Genomic DNA, 23,979 nt, shown 5'->3' with positions numbered 1-23,979 from the left:
AGAGCAACCTTCGTTGACTAATATTACTACGTCTTGATCACTTGGTGATGATAGGTGAATGGTGTGGCGCAATTTGGTAGGTTGTTTGGCGCAGATCGCACAGGTTCTGGGTTCAAAATCTGATGTTGTGCCTTTGGAAAAGGCACGTGACACGATTTCGATTACTTCACCCAGGTGAAAACGAAAACCTAGCCCGGGACGTCCCCTGGATAGGACGTTAAATGGAGGTCCAGCGTTTGAGGATAGCTACACTTCGAGTACGTTAAAGGACCTACCGCAAATATCTTTACAGTTCAATGGCCGCAACTGGGACAATTACCGTCGTATTAAGGTCACTATGTGCTGTGTACAGACTGTTATTACAGGCCCTTATGATTAAGCTCCCTTGGCCGAGAGTAGTCGGTCCACACAATAACAATAACCAATGTGAATTAAAATAGAAACTGCACAAAATCACGTAGGTACATAAAATCTGATCATATTTGAATTCCAACCATTGATGAATTTGACTAGGAATTTCATCAATATACTTCCTGCTGCTGAGTGCCATAAGAGCAATAATAATGATCTGCAGAATGATTCATAGTCTTCAATGATTTCCAATATCCAATGACTGATAGTAAAATCCATGCAGTTGAAGTTCAATACTTGTTATGTGTATGATGTGATTGTTGATTCACATATGCATTCAGAATATTAAAAAATCAAAGTGACTGAATAAATCGTGTCCATGATATACGATATTATCTGATTGTAAAGAATGGCAAAAACTTGTGACTTGCGAGAAGATGATAGTTGTGAAGAACGTTTGATTGATTCTATTAGCAAAGGGAACTGATTGTTTTCTAAACGGCGTCTCCTTCTCCTTACATGTGTGAAAATGATCAAACACGGAAGCCGGAGGAGACCCATTACCTGCCACACTGCTTCAGTGGAGGGGAAAATTGAATCTCGCAACCCTGTTCTTAATCGGTGCAATTAAGGAACAACAGCAGGTGCCTCTGTCTGAAGACGCCAGCTTCCTATTGATCAATACCAGCGGAGAAATATGCCAGTCTAGACTTGGAAATCATTCGCGTGTGTCCATTCAGTATGGACGATGGTGTTGAATTGATCAGACACCTGGAATGGTAAGTTTGGTTCTCCTGCTTCTCGGATATGGTTACCTCATCTGTCAAGATCTTTAAACATCCTTTTTGTACCTACATGGGAAATTGAGGTATTGTTTTTGTTGTGTCTGTGTGTTTGGTTTTCCGGATAAAAATGGCGCCATGAAGGTAAAGGTCAATTTGGCCCCCTGGTGTACAACCTTGGTGCTGCAACAGAACTTCCGTGTTTTGTGTCTTCTGCCCTGGACATGCCTTTAGTGGCAGATTGCTGAATAAAATATGTGGATCCAAACAAAGTCAAGCTTTTGATGTAAAGAAGAAGTGCTGTTTGGGCCCCTGGTAGCTTGCTCAGGAACTGCAGGCGTGAATTTGTTATACTTCATGGAGAATAACTCAGAGAAATGGAGTATTTCCATGACATTCGGTAGGTAGGTAGCTTAGCCAGCTATGTACACAATGAAATATTAATCATGCAAATAAAGACTTAATTCTTTCAACACTGCGGTAATCAGCCATCTGATATTAATAAGCTTGTATATGAGATCTGTTCGTGGTAATGTTTGAACGTCAGACGTCACCCTTTATGACATGTTGCTTTGCTGTACTCGAGAAGTCACTGCAAATCGAAATGAGGCAGGAACAGTAAATGTAACGTTAGACAATAAAAGCTGAAGTCACCTCAAACAGCATTTATTTTACCCCAGGCCTCCACTCCCTTTCCCTGGATACACATTAAACTTAGATTAACCCCGATGGTTTGGAGGGAAGTTTTAAGTTCAAGTAACGTGATGCTTTTTTTTTTTTTTGGTAGGTGACGACCGGTGAACTGTTTTATGGTACTTCAGTGTGCATAAATCCCCAAACACCTGCCATGCGCAGCATCGTCTAAGCACATTGAGCCCCCCTCCCCTCTGGCGCTGAAAACGATGTCATTTCTTGGAACCCCTCATGTTTCTCAGATGAGAGTTCTTATCACTCTTGGTGTCGCTACCGGGTGGTCGGACACAAAACGGCGTAGCCGCACAATTTACGCCCGTAAAACACGTCGTATTAAGTTAATCTTTCAGTCTGGCTATCTGTTGGACTCCCGCGTGTCAACTTTGGTATCTTACTGACAATTACTACACAGTTACAGCTCGGGCTAGTTCTTCACAGTATGTAATAGTTGGAAAGAATCGGCTCTTCTTTACTGTCACACGACTCAGACATCCTGGCAGTACCACTTGTATTTTTCCTGCAGCTGTCGGGAACAAGGGAGCGATCGGATCAATATACGGGGGCGTGAAAAGCCATCCAACATTTGCCGCCATAAAGAGTTCAGTGTCAGCATTACCATGTGTGAACGGAATAATGCGCATAACGAGGACAGTCTCATCAATCGAAGTAATTGTATGTCTTTCAGACGGGTCTTCATTGCCTTCATTCAGACAAGGTCTCTATTTTTGGATTTTTTAATCATAAATCATTGCAGTCAAAAATAAGTTTTGAGTTACGGTAATTGACAAAAGGCCAAATGAATATTTTTTGTATATATGTACGCCTCTTGAATATAAATTTTCGCAATAAACCCTGTTATTCTGACGTTTTAAACTCGTTCAAGTCAAAGATTTTGTTCTAGATTCCCGTGTCACAAACAAATGACCTGAAATCCGGTATAATCTTCCATGTTAAACAGGCCCTCAGTCACAATTTAAGCAAAAACTACTTCATATCAATCGACTTGTTACAATTACCTGCTAGTTTCACCGCAAAATGTGTACTAGTATGGTGTGTTCGTACACTACTCTAGGTAAGCCAATTGACCTAGGATTTATATAGATAGCTTGTGCACATATTCATGAGTATTTTTCAATTTTTTGTGATACAACACGTTTGAAGTATCTATCCTGTTATCTTTGTTTCTGTTGTTGTTTACAAAAAAATGAGATATTTGAGCCTTTACGTGAATACGCAAATTGATCAAATGGTTAAGGATGCGCCCCAGGGAGCGTGCACATTTCGAAAGATCGTAAACTGTATACTTAAAAAAGCTTTCATTTCGTATGAGTGTGTTTTAGAACCAATTCGTCCATAGGTGTTAAAATTTCGACAATTTATTTTGCACTCAGTTGATAATGGATCAATCGATTTTTATAGACAGATAGATGGGTTGAATCTTATACTTTTTTCAAGTCAAGAGACAGTCTATTTCAAAATTTTGGGTTATTTTGGGAAATTCCATTTCGCACTAGGTAATTTTGGAATAGTCCATAATTGCGTGGTTAGGCGAGTTCCATTTTGAATAGACACGATTCTGGCAAAATTGGCTGTGGCATGTTCAATTTTTGAAACTTATGATATTGGGACAATGAGATAGAGATGGGGTTAAGAACGAAAGCGCACGATGTCAGCCACACACTGTGCAAAATGATGAGATAAATATATCATCTTAATGGTGCTGAATACACTATTTAAAAAGAAGCTGCTTTAACTTTCTACAGAAAATCAAAATGAGGCAGGAAAAGGAAACTCGTACAATAAAAGCTGTCACGACCTCCCACTGGCGTAGAAATTGACACAAGAATATTTGATATAAAAACTTTTTATCTAGTATATGAAACGCAACAATTTTTTCTGTGTAGAGGAACAAAGCCTTTTTTTATTCTTTATTTATTCACCTTAAGGGTAGTCCCTTCAGTTAGTTTCAACTGATTTCCAAGGCAGCCCTAACAGAATCATAACAAATAAAGAAACAGGAAAATCATAACTAGCATGAGATTGAATAAATGATAAATTAAGAATAATACAACATAAAGTAGTAAACATCCGTTTCAATACATCATACAAAGAGCTTCGGCAAACTCAACAAAAAAGAATAAGAAACTCATACTCAAATAACAATAACAACTCAAAGCCACGAAATCATAAGGTCATTGAGCGGTTCTTGGGGGTCAGAGGTCAGATAACAGAGCCTGTTCGAAGGCTTTTAGGGTGGTAGCCTCTTATAGTTCAAACAATCTTATTCCTGAAGAATATTTTTTAACTTTAAGTGAATTTTCTCGTCAAATCATACTTTCGTGTCTTGAATAAATTCCTGTAATCATGGACAATACAAATTGCAATACAGCACATACAATGCCTTTATTCGCAGACTTCCATCATTCTTCATAGTTTAAAACAAATTGACGGGGCAGAACTTGGAGAAAATTTCAGTGTACTAATGAATTAACCCTATTCAGACCGGGGGGGGGGGCTTTTGAGGCCCGCGCTAACTTCGATGTCCTATAACGCCAGAACGGCTTACGCTAGAGCCACCAAATTTGGTGAGTTTTCCTAAAATATTGTTAGCAACAGTTATACGAAGTTTGACAAATTTTCCATTTTTTCTTGTTGCCGTGGCAACCGTTTGTTGACAGGCAGTTTTGCCAAAAATCACTATTTTTGGTTCTAACTATGTATTTTTCACATTTATTTGCTATATTACTGCTATTTTGTTAGATAAATAAAATCTTATATTATTTAGCATATCTTTCATAATTATATATACATAAATTATGCTAATTTCATGACGTCATCAGCCCAAAATCCAAGATGGTGGACCGAATGGCCAGATCAAGAATAACAACCTAATATTCCCTTAAAATTTGTAACTACCTGGTATTTTTTCATCAAAAACCATCTAAATGAATGAATTTAGTCTATTTCCATTGCTCTTTGTGATTATTTGTTGCAAAAAAAGTATTTTTAAAAATTCAAGGTGGAGGATATAATATGGCGGAGCCCAACTCGTATCTTAGATGTGCATGACGTCATTTTATGACGTCATATTGACATCATTGATGTTGCTATTGGCAACGCAAGTCGTAATAAACATTATTATTCTGTTATATGCACTTGTTGTTACATTTTTGTAGCATAACTTGAAGTTTTCTGAGAATACCCTTTTTTCATGGGTTTGACCAATGTAATCAAATTGATTACGTCTTAATTACGTCATCTTACGTCAACGTAACGTCAAACGTCACATATTTGTCAGATATTATGTCGACATCATGTCCTAAAAATTTGGTGGCCCTACGGCAAGTTGTTTTAGAGTTATAGGACTTAGAAGTGGAGGGCCTCAAAAAAGCCCGGTCTGAATAGGGTTAAAAGGAAACGAAGAGAGATTGAATAACCAAGAAAACAATGATTTATCATTTATTGACTTATTTTTTTTTATTTCGACATAATAACATTCAGTTTTTTTAACGTATTAGATTTTCTTAAATGTTCTTAAAGTTATGTGGAAATCGTAGTCACTGCATGGGTGAACTGAACTGGTATAAAATAGGCAAAATATAACCGCGGGGGAATCTTGCCACTTGATTTATTTATCTTTTAACTTAAAAAAAGCGTCGCGCTTGCAACCGGCAAATCGGGGTTGGTTGGCGGCACCTCTGGGTTCCGTGGAGGTACCTCTAGGTTCCGTGGAGGTAACTCTGGGTTCCGTGGAGGTACCTCTGGATTCCGTGGAGGTATCTCTGGGCTCCGTTGTACCTCTGGGTTCCGTGGAGGTAACTCTGGGTTCCGTGGAGGTACCTCTGGGTGCGTGGAGGTACATCTGCGTCCGTGGAGGTAACTCTGGGTTCCGTGGAGGTACCTCTGGATTCCGTGGAGGTACCTCTGGGTTCCGTGGAGGTAACTCTGGGTTCCGTGGAGGTACCTCTGGGTCCGTGGAGGTACCTCTGGGTCCGTGGAGGTACCTCTAGGTTCCGTGGATATACCTCTGGGTTCCTTGAAGATACATCTGCTTTGTCAAACCCCGCAGTGCCGCGCTAGTACCCCAAGTCCAGTGAGATACCTCCTTAAATAATATTCAATATTTTTTAATTTTTCAATATTTCATGGAGAATAATCAATCTATCGGTGACGCTTTCATAACAGTTTTTGGACATAGTCGACTCTAGACTATGAAATTTTCCCTGTGAAAAGAGAAATTAAAGCCACACAAGTAGCATTTTCCCCCAGTCGACTTGAGTCGGATTTTCGTTTGTCGACCTGGAATCAAATCGCACGAGTAATGCAGCGCATAGGTGGGGACGCAGGCTGATTAGCAACGCCAATTTCAGCATGTTTTATATTATTGAACTAGTTAAACTATAATATTAAACACAAAAATTGGACTCACCCAATTTTTTTCAAGGAATGAACAATCAACTGCTGTTGTGACGTCACGTTATGCAGATAGAACACGAGACTCAGTAATCAGTGGATCATCGTGTTCTTTAATTCTGAATACGTGACGTCACGACAGCAGTGGGTTGTTCATTTCTTGACAAAGACTGGAGCTGTTCAGTCAAAAAAAATTGGGTGAGTCCAATTTTTGTGTTGGAAATTACAGTTTAACTAGTTCATAATGACCTCTACCAACACAGATGAACTTTCAAGTTAACATGTTTTATATTGCTAAGCCGTTTTCAGTACGCAGAAATTTGTCTATTTCCTTCCATCTCCTGGGTATTCTGCGCACGCTCTTCTGCTGACATTGCGTCCACGGTAGAGACATGAGGTAGGTCCTTGAATACTGTAGAGACTCAGTGTCCGATACAATACATAAAATTGTACAGAAAAACCATTTGATGTTGTTTCATATCGAATCTTACAAGTTGTTCTTCTAGCTCTTGGTTCCTGGTGCCAGGTCGTCATATATGTCCATGATGTCATGGGAAACAGTCGATTGACAACCCGGTATTATACCTTATTTGAGAAACAAGCAGTGCATAAACATCGGTAAGTATCAACAAGAGCAAAAGAAAGATTCCATGAAGTAGAACGTTTTTTTGCACAAACTTCGTTGTTTAAAGTTAAAACAACGAAACTTTTGGTGTCAGAAGCTTTTTCAGGTACTCCATTGACCTCCTCTCTCTCCCTCTATGGTAGTTCATTGTTAGGACACTGCAGGCCACTGCAGGCTGGATACTAAACACATTGTGAAATAACTCCATGTGTACCAACTCACAATGCGAAACATGATCACAATGTGACACAAGTGGCGATACATGTGAATGTTACATTACCAAATATCCCCAGCCTGTAGTTGAAGGTGACGACAATGACCTTCCCGTAGCTGGCCAGGATGGTGCCGTTGTACATGGAGCCGGTCCCTGAGGACCACCAGCCGCCGTGAATGAACACCATCACCGTCCGGTTCCTCATCTCAGTACCATCTGCAAGTCAAAAACACATCATAGAAAAGTGTAAGGATTGTCTCATTTAAGCTACAGTATGATTTTTTTAATGACATTACGATTTAGTGGCCGAATATTTGTGTTTATATTTGAAAAGGTTAGCTGTTCACTGCTATAATTTCCTTTGGGAGCTGTGACTGAGATAGAGTTTGATGTTGCCTGTGTTCTCAAACACTCAATGTGTCACCTTTAGGGGATAAAGGACATGCCGGAGACTGTAGGGGATATGGGATGGCTTGTGTGTGCACAACGAACCCCGTTAGTTCGAACGGAGAGTTAGAGGGGGATATATGAGAGAATATACAATTCCACCTTCAACAGGAAAGGACGCCTATGTGTTGACCTTCCGGCATTTGGGACCTCCCGGCCCAATTTAGCTCCTGTACACAAGCTACGGAGCTACTTCACCAATTACATCACTTTGTCTTATTTTCGTTTCCTACTGAAAATGATATTTTAAAATTTGTCTTCATTTCATTTCCACATTAATTCATTGCTTGTATACAAGCCTCTTCTTCAATAGATCTTGCTCAGGGTCACTGACAGAAAATGCATGCTACCTATAACGTCTGACCATTTCATAATTCATAACCAATTGCTTGAGTAACTGCTTATTGTCGGACTGCGCTCCTGCATCTTGTCCTTTCCATTAGCGACATTTCGGCCGAGGTATACATTAGACGGATCTTTTTTTCACTGACGATAAGCTATGTTCCGCATGGTGTCGCCGTTAATTACTTAACTGCAACGTCTGTAACGTCGTATCCAGGAATTTCTTTCATTCCTAAGGTTTTAATTTTTTTATCCAAAACACTATTTTACCATATTTTGCAGCAATATAAGGACATCTTCACAGTTAGGATCATTGGGAAGAAAAAATGAATGAATTGTTGATAAGACAAAAATCCTGTATTGCGATTGTGTGTAAATTGTGTACCTCTTTAACAGTCTTCGTTGGGTCACACATTATCTTACATACCATATGGAGATGTTTGCTAACGAAGTCGTGAATTTTATTTACACCGTATATATAAGAAGCTATTAGCACGAGTCAATGGCAAGCTATGTTTAAAATGAACATCAATTTTCAGTTTAAATATCATTACTTACGTATCGTGCTCGAATGTCGTACGCATCGGTGAATTCAAACATTTTATCTATAGTCATGTTTCATGTGTACTGCATCATTCAGTAATGAACAATTGAATTGGATGCCAACATTTACGTTTCGTTGAATACTGATTTTAGCTCCTGCTAGAGTATGTACCACCAGAGCGACGGGATAAGATTCTTTCATTATTATTTTACAACAAAACATAGTTTTCGAGAATTGATGTTTCCATGACCATCTGTCATCTTTTTCGGTGCAAAAATATTTCTAGAAATGTCATCAAGCTACTGGCAATTTATAATATTTTATCCCTGAAATGATGACAGGTGGTCATAGAAACGTCAGCTCTTGAAAAAAACATGTCTTTGTGAATAAAGAACTTTGTTATGCAGAATGTCACATGGCAGACCCGACCCCACTCCATTATAATTTAAGAAAGGTTTTCAAGAGTAAAACTCCAACCCTTAAGTCATCACTTTTCATACCTGGGGTAGTGACATATCGGTCGCTACGCTCACATCACCGATTAAATTTTTCACAGGGCTTACATAGTAAATGATAGCGGGATACTTCAAAGCAAAATGTCAACAATTTGTCAAGATCTTGTGAAAAGGGATCCGTAAGCTAATTCCTAATCTTACTGGGGAAATGATCCCAGGAGTATGTATGGATGAGGCGCTCACTACAGACATAAATTCTCGTTACGCTGGAGATCCCCATGCGATGCTTTATGCTGACAATATGTATGGAGTAACCTCCCAGAAGAGCCGGCTTTTCAATTATTGAGAGGGTTGCAGCGGCGAATATTCTGTCTACAATTACACCAAATTGAAGCCAGCCCACAAGTCTCCTAATCACGTCTCTAATGAGCTAATTGTACCCATTTGATATCAATCAGCTACCTGTTTGGACAAAAGCCGGCCCACTTTCTTAACTAATGAGACATCTATGTTGCGTACACATGGTTTCCAACCGACTATAAATCACACATGCAGTGTTGATGGAGTTGTGAATGGCCGCGGTTCTCTATGTAACATGTCGATTGAAGATTAAAAAAACACGTCCAACAGGAATGCATATTGTTCGCTATTTTTTGTTGTTGAAAATTTTCGATGGTTTTCAATATTCCGCGATGTCGCGGGAATATTTACCTCTGTTTTTCATTTTAATTGGTTAAACATAAGTACCGAGATGTATTCCCTGGCGTATTGGGCCATCTTAGGTTCGACCCGTCGACACATCGAGAATAAGGTAGAAAACTGCATCTGTCCAATGAGTGTTTCTCCGACTGTTGCGCTACCACATTTACTTTGAGTTTGGTTGACTGATTGTAAGAAAATGAGAGTGTATTATTGCTGTCGTTTCACTAGTTTATATTGCAAAACCTGTAAGGCCTACGTCACATTTCCTACCTGGGGCCCGGCCGGGATGTTTACGGAAACGAAACATTCACGTTTATGACAATAGATATGCACAAGGCATGCTGTTGACTTAGCTTTGGCTCTTTTTGTGTTTTTGATGTCTTTTACATTGTACCCTTTGTTCCCCGAAACTGCCCGGCCGGGCCTCTTTTGTAGAAATGTGACCTTAGCATAACCAACAAACCTTGATTGTAATATTAATGTTATGCCGTCTACAGTACTTAATATAATGTTCCGACTGTGCGACAGAAATACGAACATTCGTTCCAATTTTCGGTCAACATTACCGCACAGCTGTGAACCAGCCACTGTGTATGCTAAGTCACAATTTCCGTTGTGCCCTTAGATCTAGATCGCGCTCTGAAGTAAATTTGGACTCTCATTACGCTTAGAGCACCATTGCAGCACTGCGGGGTTCGTTCAATGCGGCACTATTTCATTATTTTCGCGATTTTAATAATCTATATATTGCGTAAAGCGTAAAAATATGACTTAGAAGACAACAAAATACACAAAACGGAAGAAAATTCGTGCGAGCGAAGCAGTGCCGCACCGGTGCCCCAAGTGCAGGGAGAGTCCACCTTAAGGGGAGGGGGCACTGGCTTTTACAATGAAAGGTTCCTCCACCCTGCCCTTTTGTTGGCTCGGGATGCTCGGTCAGATGCCCCGGCTTTGTATCAGAGTGACCCTGAGGGCTGCTTTCCCAACCTGCGCCTGTTGAAAGCCTTCTTAACCACGACATCTAGGCTCCGAGCTTGCGCTTGTCGTGTTTAGGGGGTGTCTATATATTAAAGAGCGCTGCTCAGATCCTCAATCTACTTCTCTCCTTCTGTGTGAAAAATGTACGTTATGTAAAATGAAAGAGACAAGATGAATACGTAACGGTGGTACATACGGTACCACGGTAATTATGATGAAGATCGTAACTGGAATGGAACTCAATTTATAGCGGTTGGTGTGGTTTAAATGATATCAAGCTGATTTTGCTACCTTCAGGCTTCTACATTGAATTTCAGATCGTCTCAGAGGCAGACGCAATGTTGGAGAATTAAGGAAGGACCTTGCAAACGTTAGGCTGAAGGCTTCTCTTCTTTTCTATATGGAGGGCTTCTTTTCTCTATGGGATAGGACTGTTGTACGATACATACCGGGAGCCGAGAATTATGACAAGTGCTCACTTCGAAGTGAGTTCAATCTTTATCGCTTGTAGCGTGGTGATACTTGAGTTCCAGACTGGAGCCGCATATTGAAGGGTTGGGCGAATGTAAGTTGGTAGAAATCACACAAAAAAATTGAACGGGGTAACAGTAATGTTTCAATTTCTTTCAACATAAAAATTCGAACGAGCATGCATTATTTCACATAGCTAGAGAACCATGGGTAAAAAATGCCCGTGTCACACTTCTATATTGCATTCTCGCGGCGAACTAACTGTATATACCTATGTTATGTAAAAAGAAAAAAAACATGAAACCCAACTTTGCGTTTTTTAACAACAGGGTAACTAATACTTTAGAAATAGCTTTGTAAGGTCACGAACACAGCCTGATCGCAATTAATGTTTATGTATTATGATGTTATGTGAATGTTATGTAAATGTAATGTTATGTGAATGTTAAAAGGTTTTAAAAAATTAATAAAACAATAGGTCAAAATACAAACACTTTCAAGGCGACTTCCCATTTTGTGAAATGTTAGGGGAAAAAGTCCTGAGCTATTTAAGATCACCTGATCTCTAATCACACAGGTATTAAGTTGGTGATTATTTGGTCCATTAATAAGTCGACTCTCGCACACTGACAAGTCAATGACATATCTATAACGATTTGAAATATCGTTATGCAGGAAACCATCAATATATGTCTAAGATAGAATCAGGTCCAATTTAGTGTTCTGTTATACTCTGGACCAAATTTCTTCCCAATCTGAGGATTTGGCTCTGACCTCGTTTCGTTAGGAATCTGCAGATATGGCATGATGGACAACCGTACCCTATATGCTAACATTCTATCTATCATCTATCAAGTATGATTTGTCCTATCAAATGCAACGCTGGAATCAGTCCATATAGCTATAGGGTTATTTGAACACACCTTGCGTATGTAGTGTGTAGTTGATCACGCTAGTTAGACAATGGACTGTTGAACCCCGTATTCTGCTGCCAACTGGATCCGCCACTTTGGCAAGATCCTTGAGAATCCACTTAGCGATATAGGATTCAATGGCATTAAGGAGAATTGGAGATAAGATATTGTTCATTGGTTTCAAGAGAGACTGGTATCTTTATGGGAACAGGGGTTATGATTGCTTGGTTTCATTGAGTAGGGCCATACTCTTCCTCCTAGGCCTCGTTCGCACGTTGTGCGTATATTCGGGTCCATTTGAGTCCCGTACTGACATTAAATGGCTAATGGAAAAAATAAGTTCTCTCCCGCAAACTTTACCCAAGCCATAAAATATAAAAAAAAATGATGATGTCTGTCTGTATGTATGTGCAGAGGCCAGAAACTGGCCCCTTGCGTAGGGTAATACCGCCCCGTACGAGGCGACATACCCTTGTTTAGCTGAGTACCAGACGGTGATGCGCCACGTCTCCCGTCCTGGTGAATGTCTTTAACGTGCCTAGACATGGGGCGTGGCTCTCCCCAGACACGGGACCTCCATTTAACTTCCTATACGAGTGACGGCCCTAGCCGAAGCCAGGTACTCATTTTCACCCGAGTAAAGTGCGGAAAGCCGTGTGAAGTGCCTTTCCCAAGGGCACAAGATCGGTGACAGGCAGATTCGAACTTGAGACCTCTCGGTCACGAGGCAAAACGCTGCCGCTGCGCCACGCGATCTCATATAATGATGTCTATACGCATCTAATACGGGTTTTGATAACATGAGCTATATTGGTGCGGGGTTGTGTAAAGTGCCTTTCCCAAGCACACATCGCCAACTGGGCATGATAAGAGATTCGAACCCAGGGCCTTAAGGGTCTAGGATAAAAACCTACAATTACGTGCGCCGTCGCCAGAAGTAGTTTACCACCATCTGGCGACAAGAAGAAATAAATCTTAAAAAACAGATCCGTACAACACGCATTCTGTATGTATATTATATTCTGTATGTAAATCTAGAATTTATTAGTTAAGGATTGAAATGAAACTCATACTTAGGTCATCCCAGCGACTTGGACAGTAATAACTGAAGACAGTTTGGGGTCGAGTTTCGTCTGCATCATTCTGTATTCAGAACTGATTGGCCGTATATATGACTGGCAGGGCTTTCAATTCTACAGCACCATATCGTTCAATTAGGTTCTCTTTCATCTTTGACAGGCTGTAATTTCGGGTTCTATTTGGACTTTAAAAGCTGGAAAGGGCCAAATTAAAGTCGAACAAGCCCTTTGAGGCAACGCCATGTAACCAGCACTATTAGGGAATATAGAGCCTAAGTATACGACCCTAAGACAGGTAATAAACCATACCAAGAAACGCATTGTACATCTTAGTTCAAGACTTTATGTTGGGCAAAAGTATTCTAATTGTTCGGACATCGATGCGAACGTTGGTGTCATATGTTATGATCTCATTCGACATGGCGATGCTATAGCACCACCACCCACTCACAGATACACGCATCTATGTCACGGTAAGTAATGTACAAGGCAGAAAAGGGGCAATTCATTTCGAGATATCTAAATGTTCTTCCCTAATCCCTTATTTCACGAAGTCCCTGTGCTACTGCGAGTAATGTCGTGCCATGTTGAAACTACGGACTCTATTCCGTGTAGCAATTTGCCCTGACGTTTTCATTTGCAACTGCAACACCTTGAGCAGTTTTCAATTACACAGCACTTGGAGGGAGTGGGGATGTGGCCAAGTGGGACCCAAACACAACACCGCGCCAAGCTGGGCGCCTGTAATGACTGCAGGCACTGATCAATGATCCGTAATATATGAAAAACATTTTTGTAGGCAGGAAACGGGAGCCATCCGTTCTTTCAGCCCGTGCCATAACCTCGGTCGATATAGAAATATACATGGCCCACCCATGATCAACAAATTCATTTTTGGTTGTAGAAATCCGAAGAAGCCATCGGCTTCAATGGTCCGTGAAATATGAAACCCTACCGCAGTTTGAATTGGTTTTTCTCGAGGATATCGTCATTTACTTAGGGCGGGAGGCCCCTCAGATAAGGATTTCTGTTCACAGTCCAGAGAATGGACCCGTACCTTGGTTTAAGGGCAGAAATTAAAAGCGAGGGAGTTTAATATTTTTCTCTGTACACAAACGAAGAAAAGTGAATCATTTCCATCGCCCCCTTACCCAAAGCACTGAACACCTAATGCATGTGAACACTTAGTACATGAGACAATAGAATTGGTGAATGTTACAATATTCTGCCCAACTTGATTGTTTCCGTTATTGGATAATCCATCATTTCAAATAATATTTGAACTATGTGATATCAATGATAAATTAGCATATTAGTTATTTTTACTTTGTAAAATGTTTAAAGGGATTAGAATATTCGAAAACGACTGCTAAACGTTACATCAATGCAGCTTGTCGTTAGGGCAGATGGCTGGAAATGTTGGTGCAGGACATATTGACATGTAGAAGACACGCTTGTGTTCTAAAGACTTTAAAACAGCGCAAAACGCTCCCTGTCATCGCTGGCCGCTTTCTTGTCCATGGCTGTGCACAGCTTGTCCCCAAAGGAGCTCTAAATTCTTAAAGGCTGTTATCTTAGGAAGTTAAAATGAGTACCACTTCACAGTATACGATAACTACCCACTAGTACCAATGGGAATTCAGTATTCTACTTGACTCCCCTAGTACCCTCATATTAGATTATCTGAAACGGCTGAATACGACGTGCTCAACAAAGTCTGACAAAGTTAGGTTTCAGACACGATTCCATTGGTGACAAGAAAAAAATCGTCCTGATATATTTACTTTCAACAATTTGCCTTCTTGGTGTGCTTATTGCCCCGCTTGAATGACAAACAAATGTCGATGAAGTTAAGGTCCACTGTCACTACACTCGCGTCACGTTTGCGTCGCTGCGGAATCGTTCACTGTGTCACTGTTGTGTTATTCTCGCCGATTTTCTGTTGCGCTCACACTAAAGGTGGGTTTACACCTGCGTATATTTTCAAGTGCGCGTGAGTTCCGCATGAAATTTTGTCAATACGCGGCCGAACGCCCAACATTTGGAATTTTTTTGGAATAGATTAATTGTGCGTCGAGCCCATCTGGCGTTTGAATTACGACTTCAGCGTTTTCATTTCGCATGAGATGCGTATGATTGCAACTGAAATGCGCAACAAAATTTTCCGTACTGCGAATAGATTCGTATGGGGTACGTATGTTGGGCGTTTTCCGGACGCACACAACGTCTACCGACCGCATGCCTGACGCAACTGGTGCTAACTGCATTCCAAACGCATTTCAGGTGTGTCAGAGGAACAGTTTGTGTTACATATACTTTTGTTTGCGAGCATTGCCAATAGAGTATTTTTGTTACAGGAACCCTTTGTACTACGTATGCCTTTGTTTACAGGCAGTGCAAGTAGAACATTGACAAGTAAACAGTGAAGAGGTTTTTTTTATTCATTTGCGAAGCAGTAAAGCAGTGACACTGTGCTTTTACAGAAATGTGGGCCATCATTTACCTTAAGAAATTATGTGCACTGTTAAGATTGTGTTTGTTTTCACTTTGTCCTTAATGATTTCCCCTATCATCTTAGTATTTCAACTACTATAAAAAGCACACTCATACACACCACAAAACGTATTCAAGATCTTTATCAAACACGTAAATTAAACAATTATGAAACCTTACGCCCTCTTTCAAAGTTGTAATATGGCTCTATATTGCACCTTTATATCATGTGGTTCTACACACAAAAAAGTGCCATTATCAGCAAATTAAGTCAAATATTTGTTACACAAAATGGCACGTGTGTCACACAAATTGACCCAGTGCTTGAGCAGGTTCCTCTACATCTTCCCGTCCCTGGATGCTCTGTTGGGACCAGTGTCCTGCATTCATGGTGTCCTGCAAGTTGTGACCATCTCTCCATGCCCCCGGTACAAATTCGTCAGTCCTGGCCTGGATCTGACATCATAAACTGAAAGATTCCAAAAAATCCCTATCGACCAGAGGGTTTGTCCATTCTGTCCAGAGCTAATAGAAGACGAATATCACTTTATGGTTGTATGTCCCAAATATTCCGATATACGCAATTCTCTATACAGAAGGCTGTCATTTTGTACACAAGGATTTATCCAAATGGACCTGAAGTGCAAATGCAAATACATAATGACATGTGACAATCCCTGCATGGCAGATATAGGAAAATATATCAAAGACGGTTTAGACATTAGAAATTCCCCAAATGATTGTAAAAGCATTACCGCGCTGCCAGATGAGTTAGCTGAGTTACCTGTTTACGTTTGTCCAATTTCTATTATTTTTCCAACGACCTGTGGGGCCTGGTGAAGGTAAATACTCCCATGCGCGCCTCATACGGACTAAAGGCCCTCTCACTAGACTCGCGTCATGCTTGCGTCGCTGCGGGGTTCGTTCACTGTGTCATTGTTGTGTTATTTTCGCCGATTTTCTGTTGCGCTCACACTTACTTGCGTCACTGTTGCGTTTCTAGACTAAATGAACAGGTTATCGGAAAAATGATAAAAATGAGATTTATAATGAAATACTTTCCCTTGTGATGATGCATAATATGTTACTTATGTTATATGATAACCTTGAAAGACTATCACAGTAAAAGAAGTGACCCAAATTAATAGACACGAACAATATACCAGATTTGACTCCATCGCTTATGTGTTTTGCAACAAGTATGTGTAATGGTGTGTGTTTATAGGTTTATTGAACAATTTTCAAATTTCACAAATAAAAAATCTTGATATTTCCTACGTTTTAATAGGAAATAGACAAAATATAACCTTGATACTGTTGAAGGCATGTTGGCGTCACTGTTGTGTCACTGTTGTGTCACTGTTGTGTTGCTCTTGGGTCACTGTTGTAACTTGTAACTGAATCAAAAACCGCTGTAAAATGATATCCAAAATGTATCAAAAATAGCTTTTCAATAATAAAAGGATATTTACTTTTGATACTGTTGAAGGCATGTTGGCGTCACTATTGTGTCACTGTTGTGTTACTCTTGGGTCACTGTTGTGTCACTCTTGGGTCACTGTTGGGGCATCTTGCCACTTGTATTATTTTTTAACTTTCAAAAAACCATCGCGCTTGCTTGTGTCCCCTCTAGGTTCGCTTGTGTCACCTCTAGGTTCGCTCGCGTCACCTCTAGGTTCCGTGGGGTCACGTCTGTATTGTCGAACGCCGAAGCGACGCAAGCGTGACGCGAGTCTAGTGAGAGGGGGCCTTTAAATATGTACGCAGGTGTGACCCCACCTTTACTTGCGTCACTGTTGCGTTTCTAGACTGAATGAACAGGTTATCGGAAGTCGCAGCGTTGTCAATTTATGAAAAATCACTGTAAAATGATGAAAATGAGATTTATGATGAAATAATTTCCCTTGTGATGATGAATAATATGTTACATATTTTATATGATAACCTTGAAAGACTTTTACAGTAAAAGAAGTGACCCAAATGAATGGACACGAACCATATACCAGATCTGACTCGATCGCTTATGTGTTTTGCACCGAGTATGTGTAGTGATGTATGGTTATAGGTTTATTGAACAATTTTCAAATTTCACAAATGAAAAAGTTTGATATTTTATACTTTTTGTTACGCGGAGTATTTTCACTGTCGGCGGATGGCTTGCCAAACTATGAATGTCTAAATCTATCATACTTGTAAAAAGGCAGGAAAAAAACTTGGCTTATGGGTCCGACTGCTTGCAAGTTTAGTGTTCTATCTACGGCAGGCTACCAGCGATGATTACATTGCTTGCATCGCAAACTCAAAAGCAAACGCTATCATCCAACATAGATATAATTTCTTTTTCAACGTTGTACGATAATCTGTTTTTCCACATCTGCAGGTTTATGAATCGAAAAACAAGGTACTTATTTAGTGTTTACAAGTATAGAATTCTGGCCTATTTCCCATCAAATAAAACAAAAGATAGTTTTTAACTTAGTCTGAATATCTTACTGTTGTAACTGAATCCAAAACCGCTGTAAAATGATATCCAAAATGTATCCAAAATAGCTTTTCAGTAATAAAACGATGGTAACTTTTGATGCTTGGTGCAAAATAGACAAAATTATAACCTTGATACCGTTGAAAGCATGTTGGCGTCACTGTTGTGTCACTCTTGGGTCACTTAAATGTCACTCTTGGGTCATTGTTGGGGCACCTTACCACTTGTGTTATTTCTTAACTTTCAAAAAACCGTCGCGCTTGCTTGTGTCACCTCTAGGTTCGCTTGCGTCACCTCTAAGTTCGCTCGCGTCACCTCTAGGTTCCGTGGGGTTACGACGCAAGCGTGACGCGAGTATAGTGAGCGTGGACCTTAAGCGTCTATACGTACAGTGAATACATGGATAGGGTCTGCATGGGGTTAGTGAGTATCACGTTGTTTTACACCACCCGAATGATGCACCAGAAAATATACGGAAACCTCTTTATTACAATATCAGAAATATTAAACATAATTGTGCTGCATCGTACTTTACTTCATACGTCAGTAGAATTATGCTGGGCAACACAGTTGTCAAATGTCAAGTCAGAGTATTTATAATCTAAACTAAATCTATTTTCAATGCCTTTATCAACGCTACCTACGGGGAAAAATATGAAAGTTCATTCATCCCTTTTGGCTAGCCCTTTCTATTTCAAATTCTTGTACCCTGCAGTTCCCCCAAAAGCTGCTAGAGAGCCCAAACTTGGGTCACTCCTTCTCGACCTTTTGATTACCAACTAAAGAGCGTGATCATGTCTTGTACAGATAAAACGATGTAAAAAAATTATTCGACAGCTGCAGGGGGGGGGTGCAAAATCTAATAATTCTACTCACATACCAAGACCTACTCACATACAGTATCAAGACCATCGATCCAGACATTCTCGAGTTATCGTGGTCACTGACACACAAGCACACGGAAGCTGCCTTCTTGCTGAAGGTGATAAGGACTAGCTAATAAAAGCTTGATTTTCAAACCATTGATTTTTTTTTAGCTATTGGTCAAGTATCGAGCCCGACGTCAAAGCAGACGAGTCGGTATTTCTTTACATGTTGGGTCAAGCTACATTGCTCTTCAATCCAGGTGCTAGTGTTTTTCCTGATGTTTATGCGGTGAGGGATGCGTCCTGTTCCCATATACTCAAAGTACAAAGGTACACCACTTCAGGGTAACTAAAAAAAAGAGCAAACCCCATGGAGTTGCTGGGAAAAGATATCTTCCTTGATATCATGAACGTTTGCAGCTGCGTGCGTTTCCTATCTTGAGTGGCACTTTTCTGGTAGCAGTAACCGCCTAAGGTATATATGCATGACTTAAATGACTGATAACACAGTCAGCTTTTCCAATTCCGCCGGTCCCGGAGGTACCACCCTGCGATTGCTATCTGCCATGGGCGCCGAACACACCCCACGCCTAGCGTAAAGCAAGATATATAGAAGGCTGAAATAGCCAACGTAATGTCTTCTGTCCGCATTCTGTCCGTGTGGGCACCGGACGGACAACTATTAATAACTTAGCTTCTACTACTCACACCAAGCACGTAACAAAGCCTTATCTATAACAACATTTCACTTCAGTAACGATAAGAAGTTCCTTTTGCTTAAAGAGACCAACATATTAAAACACTTAACTCTTAATGATTTAAGCCATTTTGGATTATGACAATGATAACGACTATATTTCTATGGAGTGGATTACTGTATTCATGCAATGCCCTTTAAGTTGATTGCAGTACTGAAATACACATTTTCTTCAGATGTAATGTAAAGTGTACGTGAAATTATTTCTTTGATGACTAGCAAAATGCTGCAATTGATTTTAACATTTACGTGGCGTCTTGATCGCCCAAATATTCTCTTGTAACGATAACAGTGATGGCGGTTATTTACAAACATTACAATAGAGGACACAATTAGTAGTTAACGAAAGTTGCTGAAGACTTGACAATTGAGTACTAAACCCTGTGGTGTCCCTTCCGTAGCTGACAGCCATGCGGCACAGAATAATGTATGAACTATAAAAAGCTCGTTCGCCTAGCTACATGTTCATATATATCGACTAAGACCGAGGTCAATACCACTCGATCCAATAAACCACCTTGACATGGAAATGCTACTTCAATACAAATATAATCTTTACGAGGAAAAACTTGGACTGTTGCTGCCAAGGGAAACGTTGACCTCTGACTACAAAATATCAAATATTACTTCATGATATTGTAAATTGAATACAGATCATTATTCAACTCTATCTGAACAACATTACCTGTTCCTTCTTTATTTGCATGTAACCAATGGAATAATAGTTTATCATGATTGTTCACTTTGGCTTTATATATATATTAATGAACAATGCTGTGATAGTCGGTATAGTATATTAGCCTGTCACTTTCCAGTTGCTTTATTTCAGGCCATGTTATTTCAATTCTATGAATGGTATGCTCTGGGAATCCTAAAACTAACGTGAGAGCGCGATTAAAACATCTTTGACGGAACAAGTTGTCTTCATTATGAAATTTGTTTATTTAGGAAGGTTAGAAATTATTACTTAGTCCTTTTGATTTGACTGGCATTCTTCGACAATAATGTCCGTTTACTGATATTTTTATTGATAAGTTGTGATGTATATTTTCTCATTTTGCAGCTGCTTTTGTGATGTCTGCAGTACGGTAAATTATTTGTAAACGGACAAAGATTTAAATTAATGCGCGCCTGAATGCCATTCATCTATAATCCAATCACCAGGACCTTACCTTTATGAAATGTCCCAGAGGAAATATTTCTGCCACCTCAATCATCGACAGATTATAGAAATCCATTTTATTCTATTTTTAAAATTCCTAAAGCATCATTTTTCCGTCAGGATTATATAGAAGAAGCCTACAACAAGCTTAGGATGCTGGTTTTCAGAGCGACACATTTATCTATGTCAAACACGTGTATAGTTATGATATAGTGTTACAACATATGGCTAAACTGAAGATCAACAATATGTAAGGACTTCGTTGTGGGGATATCATACTCTCCACCCATCCATAGTGTAACCGTTCATGACTTCATGATTCATTATGCCGCAGAGGGATTCCTAGAACATGCAATTTCCGGGCTATAGAAATATATTCGCAGCCCTCAGTCTCTCCAGGTGTGTGATAAATTCAAAGTGGTAAAATCGCCCGTCAGAAAACCTTTTGATAAAACACTGGTCAGAGATACCGACACATCACGTCAGATTATATCGGTGGTTAACACCAAACCAACACCAAGGGATGCCGGGTATATCCTACTCGTTTACCTTTTTTTTGAGAAAAAAAAAAAAGGATTGTAAACGATGGATTATAAGAAGGTTATTTTTTCCCAGCTAGGATCTATTTATAACCAACAGCCGACGTTTTGGTGCCGTCTGTCATGACGTCACCTTCCTCAGGGCAGTTCTGGCTGGTTCTATCGAGCACTGCAGCATAGGTGTCGCTGTTAACAATACGATCCCAAACGTAAAGAATTGTTTGGGGTTTTAACTGTACCGTGCTGTCATACATGGGGATATTATTTGTTTTATAATGTGCAGAATTAAGAGTAGTATGATATATATTTTGTCTTCTTCTGTCAGTTACATGACTTGTATGTGTTATGTGTAATGTAAAGAAGATGATTAAGGAGTGTTTTGGGGGGTCCGTCGGTTCCTGAGCAGATTTGTTAGATTACTTGCCAGCGCCCATCTGATGCTCTACCTGCTCCATCAGACCCCGCACGAGCTCGCCTGAGCTCGGCTAATAGGTTCAATCTCCAGAGGAAGTGAGGCTTCTCAGGCCAAGTAAACCATTACATTAAGGCTATCACCAGTATCTTAATGGTAAATTACCTGTGGAGCTTCTCGGACATTGATTATTTCGAAGGTTGGTCAGGACAAGCGCTTGTGAATCGCCAACGTCGACGTTCTTCACAATGTAAATGCAATTTATCGATCAGCGACAAATGAGCTACACGACGGATACACTTGTATATCTTACAACAAACGTTACGCCTTCTGCCATATTTGTTGTAAAGGCTAGTGTGCGGTTGTATGGCTGGGGCCGTTAGTTGATATTTTGGTTCTTTTAATACGGATTCAACTGAAACAAAAGATGCGTTTATATAATTTTACCAAGCAAACTCAGACTTGCGACACAGAACAAATATACCTAGAAACGTAGTGGGTATATTTTGCAGACGTTGTTGAATGTCTCCATGACACAGCAGCTAACATCCAATAAACACACATATTCTCGAAGAATGATAGTTACTATTGAGGTCTTAAGCCAGGTTTTGTATATCAAATACGTACAACAATGTCTAAATCAATAAGGCATTGATGTGTCTGCTATCCTAACAAGTTTACAGGGACTATCCTATCCCAAAATAAACTAATAGAGCGTTGTTGAAGAATGTTATGGGCGATGATCCATGGCTTGACCTATCAAATTCAGGAAGACAGCCTAGCCTTCTCCAGGCCTACCTGTGCATGCGGTGGTACGGATAGTGAAATTGAGAATAGTTGGTCAGAAGTGCGAGACTATGCTAAGGTTTGCATTCTAAACCGTGTGGTGGCCAAACAAACTTCCCTTGAAATTGTACTTCCAATAACCTGCGTAGTTAGTCTGGTAGAGACAAAAAGCAGGTTTACCAGAGTTTATTTGTTCATCGAACTTTCCACTACAAAAAAATGGAGGGTGAGACAAAACAGGTGACGGGGCACCTCTACAAGTTGTCTTCCCGAAACAAACAAGAGTAAGAGATGTGCGTTTTGTGATGCAGATATAACGTTATAACGTGAGGGCTACAGATACTCAGCGTGAAGAAGCAAACGTTCCCCTTGGTCGCCCCCATGAACAATTTCCAATGATTTCCTTGCACGGGGAAGCCGAGTAAGCTCCCACTGGAGTACTCCTGCAGGATTGGTATGAAGCACTCCGGTGAGTTGATTAATCGTATTGTCTGTCTGGTGTGGGGAGGGGCGCCAAGATTTGCAGCTCCAGGAGCGTTCCAGCTCGCCACGCTGCTATCAGCTGAGAAAAGAGACTTAGTTTCTATGGTCATTTCAGTTTGCGGCAACAACTCTTCGCCGGAACATTTCTCCAGTTAAAGTATCTATAAAAAAAACCTACAGACTATGCGTCATCTTGTCTACCCTAGGATATGTCGTATTGCAAAGTTGGAGGTTTAATGCCGTTCTTTTTATTTCTTTTTCAGTCAGGATATTGTTCAGTCTATTCTTTTGATGTTACGAGAGGTCATCCTATATGGTAGCCCGGATACTGGACGGACATTTGGTGCCAGTCCTGATCGCCCGGCAGACGTGACATGTTTGCCAAAGCCTCCAGAATGACCACCCACCGTGAAATGAGACAGTCGACGCCTTAGATGTTATCATGGTTCTTATCCACTGCGTACTCATTTGTTACTTATATATATCTGGCCGGGAAATATCAATAAAAACGCTGTGATCTCTCTGTGTCCATAAACCACCCTCATACCTGTACCATCGCTGTAGGAATATTCTTCAGAGTACTGGTAGTCTTTCTGCAATTGACAACTTTTCTAACACCACCAAGATGTGAAAGATCTATTATCGAACTTCAAGATAACACGTTTTAACGTTTTGTGTGTATCGCATCTCCATCTTCATTATGTGTAGAACTGCTTTTAAAATCGTCATTTTACATGTTTCACAATATTCCAGTTATGAAGTCAAGGGTCATACAAATACTATATTGGTCGGCACACGGTCGCAGTGCAGTCGCCGTCTGGTTTACCCCCCCCCCCCCCCTTTCCACTAGGACGGCGCTCTCGCCGCGCGCTCTCTAAGACCTAAAATTTGGCATATCGCTCAACAAATTGAATAGAAAAGAAACGAATCTTTTTACACCTTATGTGTTTTGTGGTCTTTTTACTTCCACTTTTACGTTTTGTATAATA

At 40.2% G+C, this 23,979-nt stretch overlaps 1 protein-coding gene across 2 annotated transcripts in view; it reads right to left on the bottom strand.

Moving 5' to 3' along the window:
* Positions 1-23,979, bottom strand: part of LOC118428126 (neuroligin-4, X-linked-like) — a 57,368-nt gene that overhangs the window by 11,783 nt on the left and 21,606 nt on the right. For both annotated transcript variants that reach the window (XM_035838109.1, XM_035838110.1), the window contains exon 2: positions 7,145-7,294. In XM_035838109.1, the coding sequence (XP_035694002.1) occupies positions 7,145-7,294 (150 nt within the window). The remainder of the gene's footprint in view (positions 1-7,144; positions 7,295-23,979) is intronic.

The sequence above is a fragment of the Branchiostoma floridae genome, chromosome 12 (genome assembly GCF_000003815.2).
Source record: "Branchiostoma floridae strain S238N-H82 chromosome 12, Bfl_VNyyK, whole genome shotgun sequence".
Lineage (NCBI taxonomy): Eukaryota > Metazoa > Chordata > Leptocardii > Amphioxiformes > Branchiostomatidae > Branchiostoma > Branchiostoma floridae.
The sequence above is the reverse complement of the archived record's forward strand: the minus strand, read 5'-3'. Positions and strand labels throughout refer to the sequence as shown.